This window comes from Tupaia chinensis, unplaced genomic scaffold, assembly GCF_000334495.1.
Source record: "Tupaia chinensis unplaced genomic scaffold, TupChi_1.0 Scaffold147003_1, whole genome shotgun sequence".
In the NCBI taxonomy this organism is placed as follows: domain Eukaryota; kingdom Metazoa; phylum Chordata; class Mammalia; order Scandentia; family Tupaiidae; genus Tupaia; species Tupaia belangeri.
In genome coordinates, this window is record NW_006206856.1 from 2,943,050 (window position 1) to 2,951,305 (window position 8,256).

General features: G+C 62.5%; 3 protein-coding genes across 3 annotated transcripts in view; all 3 read left to right on the forward strand.

The window, feature by feature from the left end:
- NAA80 (N-alpha-acetyltransferase 80, NatH catalytic subunit) overlaps positions 1-800 on the forward strand; it is a 4,968-nt gene extending 4,168 nt beyond the window's left edge. The window contains exon 3 of the mRNA XM_027768619.1: positions 9-800. Within this exon, the coding sequence (XP_027624420.1) occupies positions 53-598 (546 nt within the window). The 5' untranslated portion in view covers positions 9-52 and the 3' untranslated portion in view covers positions 599-800. The remainder of the gene's footprint in view (positions 1-8) is intronic.
- HYAL3 (hyaluronidase 3) overlaps positions 1-3,573 on the forward strand; it is an 8,256-nt gene extending 4,683 nt beyond the window's left edge. The window contains exons 2-4 of the mRNA XM_006169383.3: positions 1,531-2,441; positions 2,982-3,071; positions 3,170-3,573. Coding sequence (XP_006169445.1) covers positions 1,554-2,441; positions 2,982-3,071; positions 3,170-3,439 — 1,248 coding nt within the window. The 5' untranslated portion in view covers positions 1,531-1,553 and the 3' untranslated portion in view covers positions 3,440-3,573. The remainder of the gene's footprint in view (positions 1-1,530; positions 2,442-2,981; positions 3,072-3,169) is intronic.
- A 937-nt stretch (positions 3,574-4,510) lies between these two features.
- Positions 4,511-8,256, forward strand: part of IFRD2 (interferon related developmental regulator 2) — a 7,205-nt gene continuing 3,459 nt past the window's right edge. The window contains exons 1-9 of the mRNA XM_027768618.1: positions 4,511-4,702; positions 4,739-4,802; positions 6,722-6,841; positions 6,924-7,008; positions 7,121-7,245; positions 7,325-7,482; positions 7,631-7,681; positions 7,769-7,944; positions 8,026-8,131. Of these exons, the coding sequence (XP_027624419.1) occupies positions 4,745-4,802; positions 6,722-6,841; positions 6,924-7,008; positions 7,121-7,245; positions 7,325-7,482; positions 7,631-7,681; positions 7,769-7,944; positions 8,026-8,131 (879 nt within the window). The 5' untranslated portion in view covers positions 4,511-4,702; positions 4,739-4,744. The remainder of the gene's footprint in view (positions 4,703-4,738; positions 4,803-6,721; positions 6,842-6,923; positions 7,009-7,120; positions 7,246-7,324; positions 7,483-7,630; positions 7,682-7,768; positions 7,945-8,025; positions 8,132-8,256) is intronic.

The following is an 8,256-nucleotide window of genomic DNA, read 5'->3' on the forward strand; positions in this document are numbered from 1 at the left end:
CTCCCGCCTGCACTCCCTGGGCCAGTCCTCTGATGCCTTCCCCCTCTGCCTGATGTTGCTGAGCACCCCACACACACCCGAGGCAGCCCCCATCGTGGTGGGCCATGCCCGCCTGTCCCGAGTGCTAGACCAGCCTCAGAGCCTCTTAGTGGAGACAGTGGTGGTGGCCCGGGCCCTGAGGGGTCGTGGCTTTGGCCGCCGCCTCATGGAGGGCCTGGAGGTCTTTGCCCGGGCCCGGGGTTTCCGCCGGCTGCACCTCACCACCCACGACCAGCTGCACTTCTACAGCCACCTTGGCTACCAGCTGGGCGAGCCCGTGCAGGGCCAGGTCTTCACCAGCCGAAAGCTGCCCGCCAGCCTGCTTGGTGCCTTCCCCAGGGCCTCCTCTTCCCAGCCACCCTGCAAACCCCCAAGCCTGACTGCCCAAGCCACCCCAGTGGGCTCCAAGGGGCCCCCGTTGCCACCACCACCTCCCTTGCTTCAGCCCCTGACCACCTCACCCCCACTCCCAGCAGGGGCCTCTCCCCAAAGCCTGCTAGAAACACAGTATCGAGACCTGAGGGGACGCCCCATATTCTGGATGGAGAAAGACATCTGAGGGCCACCCAGGACAAGGCACTGTCTTTCTGGGCCAGTGGACTGCCCAGGACAGTACTGGCTTCAGCCCACTGGCCAGACCTCGGCCCCTAGCCCCCGGAGGCCGGCTTTAGCTGGGCATGTTTCCTGTGGGGCCAAGGGGTGGCTCTGTAGCCCTGCTCAGAGTCATCCGTGTGGCTGAATAAAGGCTTCTGTTGGGTGTGGCTGTGAGAGTTTATTTCTTGACTCCCACCCACATCTCTTAGGTCCCACTTCCCTGTAAAAGTTTGCAGATCCAACCTGGCCCAGGAGCCATTGACGATGGGACACTTGTCCTTTACCCCTCCCATCTTGCCAGACCCAGAGGACAGGGTGGCTGTCATTTTCCCATTCATCCTGTACCATTCACAGGGCAGCTGCTGTCTCAGGCCCTAGACTATATACAGGGAACGGACACTGAGAGACAGGGTCTCGACCCAAGGGGACAGAGAGACGGAGGGAGAGGCATCCAGTGGCAAGATGCATGCTGGGATAAGAGCGGATGCAGAGGCTTCGGAAGCCCAAACACCCTCATTCCACCTGGGAGTCCAGGCAACCCCCTTTGCCCCAGCAGAGACCTGCGTGCTGAGGAGGAATTAAGCAGGCAGACAGGAGGTTGAGCGTTCTTGGGGCAGGAATGAGCTGGGCAGAGGAAAAAAGGGGACTCGTGGGTGGGAGATGTGTCGGAGGACCCAGTGGTGGCTTGACAGAGACGGAGAACGTGGCAGAGGAGCTGCCCAGGCCAGCTTGGGGGGGTGGCTCCGTGAAAGGCCTTGGGGAAGCCTTGGGAAGCGTGCTTTCCCCAGCTGCTGTCCTGGCGCCATCCTGGTGCCAAGGGGCTGAAGGTGCCTTCCCGACTCTGCAGAGGGCATGGCCATGGCTACCGACTAAGCTCACACCCCCTTTCTCCTGCAGGTTTCCATCCCTAGGGCAAGGCCATGCAGCTAGGCCCAGCCCTGGTGCTGGGGGTGGCCGTGTGCCTGGGGTATGGCCGGCCCCTGCTGCAGGCTCCCGAGCGCCCTTTCTCTGTGCTGTGGAACGTCCCCTCAGCACGTTGCGAGGCCCGCTTTGGTGTGTGCCTGCCACTCAGTGCCCTGGGCATCCGAGCCAACCGTGGCCAGCGTTTCCATGGCCAGAACATCACCATCTTCTACAAGAATCAGCTCGGCCTCTACCCCTACCTCGGACCCATGGGCACAGAGCACCATGGAGGTATCCCCCAAGCTGTGCACCTTGACCGCCACCTGGCACGGGCTGCCAGCCAGATCCGCCACAGCCTGGGACCCAACTTCGCTGGCCTGGCCGTGCTGGACTGGGAGGAGTGGTTTCCGCTCTGGGCTGGGAACTGGGGCCGCCGCCGAGCCTACTGGGCAGCCTCCTGGGCTTGGGCACAGCGGGCATTCCCCAAGCTGGCCCCTCAGGAACAGCTGCACAAGGCCCGAACTGGCTTTGAGCAGGCAGGCCGTGCCCTGATGGAGGACACACTTCGGCTAGGTCAGGCCCTGCGGCCCCATGGGCTCTGGGGCTTCTACCGTTACCCGGCCTGTGGCAATGGCTGGCATGGGAAGGCTTCCATCTGCACGGGCCGCTGCCACGCAGCCACCCTGGCCCGCAACACCCAGCTGCATTGGCTGTGGGCCGCCTCCAGCGCCCTCTTCCCCAGCATCTACCTCCCACCCAGGCTGCCGCGTGTCCACCACCAGGCCTTTGTCCAGCACCGCCTGGAGGAGGCCTTCCGTGTTGCCCTGGCTGGGCACCCACACCCCCTGCCCGTCCTGGCCTATGTCCGCCTCACACACCAGCGCTCTGGGAAGTTCTTGTCCCAGGTAAGTGGACTCGGGGGGCCTATGAGTCTGAGTTAGGAGGCATGGCCCTTGCTTTGGAAGGTCTGAGGAGAAGACCTTGCCCGGGAGGATTCGAGGGCAGGTCCTGGTGTTGGGTTACTTTGGAGCATCTGAAGAGGGAGGCACAGCTTTGCCCTCCAGAACCACAAGGGGCAAGTTAAGGCCTAGCCTTTGGAGCCCTGGTCTGAAGGGACACATTCTTTTTTTAAAAAAAAAAAATTGTTTTATTTTACTTTATTTAAATTCGATGGGATGAGGGGAGTGAGAGAGTAAGCTGCTAGGTCCGGGACTCAAACCATGGTCAGCCACATGGGAGTCCAGCGCCCTTAACCACCATGCCACCTGCCGGCCCCATGAGAGGACACATTCTGAGTGGAGGGCCTGAGAAGCCCCCCAGAGTGGCTTCTGTGTAATGGGGTCTTACTCTAGAGGTAGAGTCACATGGCAGTGACCCCGAAGGTCGAGGTTGACCTGGAAGCATCTGGCCAGCCCAACCCCAGCTTCGCAGTTCTCTGTCTCCAGGACGAGCTTGTGCAGACCATTGGTGTGAGCGCAGCACTGGGCGCGGCCGGCGTGGTGCTCTGGGGGGACCTGAGCTTCTCCAGCTCTGAGGTGATCACTGGCCCTCCAGCCTACCTCACGGGCCATGCCAGGGGACAGAGTGGGCAGAGGCCATCAGAGCACTGACGCATCCTCTCCTTTCTCTTCAGAGGAAGTGCTGGCGTCTCCATGACTACTTGGTGGGCACCCTGGGCCCCTATGTGCTCAATGTGACCAGGGCCGCCATGGCCTGCAGTCACCAGCAGTGCCAAGGCCATGGACGCTGTGCCCGGCGAGATCCAGGACAGGCGGAAGCCTTTCTGCACCTGCGGCCAGATGGCAGCCCCGGAGCTTGGGAGTCCTTCCGCTGCCGCTGTTACCAGGGCTGGACTGGCCCCACCTGCCAGGAGCCCAAGCGTCCACCTAAGGAAGCAGCTTAAAGCCAGGTGTCCCCGCACCTGCCTCTTCTTGTCCCTGCTGCCATTTTCCTAGTCCTGGGGGGACTTTGTCCTGCCCTTGCCCTATTCAGCTTATGCTCTGCACTCCCAAGCACACACCTCACTTCTCTTGAGATCCCTGAGGGGTGGCAAGGGCCAGGAAAAAGCACAAATAGGACCAGCCAGTGGTGTGATGGTTAAGGTGGCTGAATCCCACATGGCCACCTGCTCGGTTCCAGACCTTACTCCCTACAGTTTGTAAAACACTCCAGGCACGCGTGCATGCATGCCCAGAAATCCGGAGAGAAGAATGGAGGAGGAGGGATTGCAGGTAGCCATCCCCCTGCCTCTCGGGTGGTGCTGCTTTCTTCTTTCCTGCTCTGTCTCCAGTGAGTACACACGTGCTGTAGCGAATTAGAAAAAATTAAAACAGCAGGTATAAAACCAGAAGCCCTCTGAGAGCATGACTCTCCATGACAAGGAAGAAGCCCCAGGGAGACAGGGTTTCCGCTGGTTAGGATTGCCAGCCCAGGGCTTTGGACCTACACCTGCTGGGTATATGCAGTTCACTGGGATCTGTCTGGGGGCAGGTGGGGCCCAGGAGATCCGGCCGAGTCTGTAAGTGCTGGGATGATGTCTGTACTCTGCTTTCATCATAAAGTCACTTTTTCTTTCACCGTCCGAGGTTTAGCTGCCCTCCTGCAAGCCCCAATTCCCCCCACCCACCCACACACACACACACACATACACCACCACCCCCACCCCGGTTCCGGACCCAGAGCACTCAACAGGGCTCCTCGAAGTGGCCTGCTGGCTCCGGTGCATGTGCTCTGTGAGGCTGGTGCTTCGGAGGCGCACCACTTCAGAGTTAACGACTGTGCACCTGAGCACGTCGCGGGGGATGGGGGGTGCTAGGGGCATTGTGGGTGCATAGTTCAGCTAGAGTGTCGTCAGCCTAGGAGTGCCCCAGGAGTGGACTACAATCCCGTGGTGCTCTTCGCTCAGCCGGCCGGCAGGAGTCTGCGCGCGCGGCCCCCTGGGAATCGTAGTTCCGGCCGTGTGGATGCGGACCTGAACTGGATCGCCGAGAACTTGCCTTCCCGGCGACCTGTTTGGCAGGGCGGGGCGCCTCGCGAAGATGGTGGCGCGCCGGGCGTGTGGCTCCTGTCGTCTGCCCAAGTCCCAGTGCAGCGCAGTGGCCCGCGTGTTGCTGGTTTGGAGCTCTCGCCCGCCGGGCCCCTGACCCTGCGCCCCCCGCGCCCTGTGCCCGGGAGGCCCCGCGCTCGTAAGGGCAACACCCCCCCCGGTATGCCCCGCGCTCGTAAGGGCAACACCCCCCGCAAGGGCGGCCAGCGACGTGGAGGAGGTGAGTGGGGGGCGCCGGACAGCTGGCGAACTGAGGACCTGTGTGGGTCCTTGCCCGTGCCCCGGAGGGCTCTGGGCGGGGAATCGCCTCCTCTACCAGCCTGGCGCAGTCTCCTGGAACTGCCTGGGCCGGCGCGTGCCCAGCAGGCATCAGCCACGTGTGCTCTCTGCCTGAGCGCGCTCCCCACGGCCTGTCGGGTCCCGCGCTCCCGGTGACCCTGTCAGCACCTCCGGACTTCGGGTTCCCCATTGCCCCTCCACCTCAGTTGCCTGCTGGGTTGGACAAACCTCAGTGGACGCAGCGGGAAGCATGCTCCCGCTAAACCCTGACCCCTGCATAGCCAGGGCAAGAAGTTGGCGGGAGACTGGTGTGGTCCGGAAAGCCGAGGGCAGAGGGTGATTGGGAAGCTGCGGGAGTGGGGCCATGGGAGCCTGACCCGGTGCGGTGGGTGAGGATGAGGCCTGAGCAGTCTTGAGACTTGTTATCAGCCTGGGCCAGGAGCGCGTCCTGCTGCAGTCAACACATATGTTTACTTGCTCGGATGGGGTGCCTGCCAGGCACTGCTTAGACTGCCCTGGGGGCATGGTTGGAGGGATATTTAATAGGGTAGGGACAACTCCAGAGGGATCAGTGCTGGGAAGTTTGCTGAGTGGTGTCAGCCCCACACTTAGGCACCAGGGACGCCCAAGGGGAGGGGCTTCTGGCTGAGTCCTGAGAAGGTGAGGAAGGGAGCACCATGCAGAGACCAAGCTGATCCAAGGCCCGGCAGCCCCGCAGCCCCAGGGACCACAGCATAGTGGGGTACTCAGGGAGAGCTGGGCTGCTTTGCCAGGGAGCAGAGGTGAGCAGAGGCTGGTGTGTGGGGCTGGACTTTGTCCTGCAGGCAGGGGAGGGGTGTGAGTAGCTCCTGAGAAGCAGGGCCAGCTGTGCTATCAGAACCTGCCCCAGGCTTACAGCCCTCGGCCCTGGACAGAACCCTCACACGATTGTGTCAGCTCTAGTGACCCCGATTCTCCTTTGTTCACCTGTTTTTAGGGGCTCACATGGTCAGAGGCCACTTTGCTTTCTGTTCTTCCCAGGTTCGGGAGGACCCTGTGTGTCCATCTGCCTGGGGCTGAAGGCCCTGCATAGACCATAGGCATTTCAGAAGACAGTGCTCGACGCCTGGGGTAGCCCTTGCACCCACTAGGAGCCGGGCTTCAGCCCCCAGGGCTGACGGGTGGCCTGCTGAGTTTGACGGCCACGGAAGAGCCATAAGGCCACTTGTCCTCACCTGTTCCACCTGAAAGAGGTGTTTTTGCACCCCTAGTTTGCAGGTGGAGAAACTGAGGGTTGAAGGGTGGGGAACTGACCGATATGCCTCTAGCAGCTGGAGCTGAGATTTGAACGCCAGCTGTGCCTGACTCTGTCATCCAAACCCTGACCCCTGTCCTGCTCACTTCAGGGCATAATCTCGGCTGGTAGCTGAACTCCACCTGCTTGGATATGGGCCACAGGCCTACGTGGGGCCTGCATAACCCCTTCCACCTCTAGCTGGCTCACGGTCTCTCCTCTCCTCTCTCTCTCTCTCTCTCTGATTTTTGCCATCAGTCACCTGTGCTTGCCAGAGAGAGAGGGAAAGTGAGAAATCACTCCCCGAAGGGATGGCCATGCCACAATTTCTTTTCCTCCGTTGTCCTTTTGGGACTTTGGGCACGAATGCATACATGCCTGGCCTATTTCCCAAGCCGCCAGGTTCTGGGCTCGAACCGCACAGTGGGCCATGTGGGATCCAGCCACCTTAACCTCTCTGCCACTGACTGGCACCTCAGCTTTGGTTTCCTCATCTCTGAGACACAGTGGAGGTCGTGCAGTTGAGTGAGGGATCCCAGCCAGCCCATCAGTGGAAACAAGCTAAATGTCCCCTCCCGCACCCCCAGGTGCCCGGAGTAGCACCCAAGCCGACTCAGGTTCCAGTGAGGATGAGGCAGCCAGCGAGGCCCGTAGCACCACCAGCGAGTGCCCCAGCCTGCTCAGCACCACAGCGGAGGACGGCCTCGGTGAGAGTGGGTGCCAGGTTGGCAGGGCCTGGCGAGGGCCCCGGGGATGGTCATGAAGCGTGCTGACCAGCTGGCCTTGCAGGGGCCAATGGCGTGGATGAGCAGGGCCAGCAGGAGGAGCTCGAGGAGAAGCTGAAGGAGTATGTGGACCGCCTCACAGACAAGAGGTACCCCCGGCCACCACTAACTGCCATACCCAGGGCCACACCTGCGTCCCCACGCAGCCCATGTGAGCGCAGCCAGGGCAGAGCTCCCACGTGACCCCTTCTTACCCCTCAGTGCCAAAATCCGGCAAGGCGCCCTGGAGAGCCTGCGCCTGGCCCTGGCATCCCGCCTCCTCCCCGACTTCTTGCTGGAGCGCCGCCTCACGCTGGCTGACGCCCTGGAAAAGTGCCTCAGGAAAGGTCGGCCCGGGCGTGCAGGGGGCCTGAGCTGGGCTGGTCTGCCCCTGGCTGCCAGGGCTGACCGCAGAGCATCCCACAGGGAAGGGCGAGGAGCAGGCGCTGGCTGCTGCCGTGCTGGGCCTGCTCTGTGTGCAGCTGGGCCCCGGACCTAAGGGCGAGGAGCTGTTCCACAGCCTGCAGCCCCTGCTGGTGTCTGTGCTTGGTGACAGCATGGCCAGCCCTGTCGCCCGGCTCCACGTGAGTGTGCCATGCCCAAAACCTCTCCTGCCCCACCCGTCAGCAGAGGGGTGCTCCCTTCGCTGTCAGGCTCCCTACCCTGAGGAGAGTAAGCCCACGACTGGGAGCCAAGGCCCCCTCCGACCGTGCCTGGCTCTGTCCTCCACAGTGTGCTTCTGCGCTCGGCTTGAGCTGTTACGTGGCCGCGGCCGACGTCCAGGTGAGTGAGTGCCTTTGGTCCCAGGTGGTGCAGCATGCAGGCCCGTGGCTCTGCCCTGAGCCCCTCCCCGCCTCCCTGTGCTCCTAGGACCTGGTCTCTTGCCTCACCTGCTTAGAAGGTGTTTTCAGCCGGTCCTGCGGTGTCAGCTCCACGGCTCCCGTGGTTCCTGCCAGTCTGCACGGCCTGCTCTGTGCTGCCCTGCAGGCCTGGGCATTGCTGCTCACCATCTGCCCCAGCTCCCACGTCCGCCACATCCTCTCCAGGTAGGGAGACTGCCTGCTTGGGGAGGGAGTCTCAAAGAGGGCCCCGGCCCACACGTGTGGCTCAGCCTGCCCCTTCCTTAGGCAGCTCCCCCGGCTGCCCCAGCTCCTGTCCAGCGACAGCGTGAACCTGCGGATCGCGGCTGGTGAAACCATCGCGCTGCTCTTCGAGCTCGCCCGGGACCTCGAGGTGCCTGGGCCAGGCCGGGGCGGGCGGGGTGCCCACTGACACTACTTGCCTTTCCCGGGCTGGGGGTCAGGGAGGCCACAGAGACTGGATAGCCGTAGGGCGTTATGGTGGGGCCTATGGCAGGG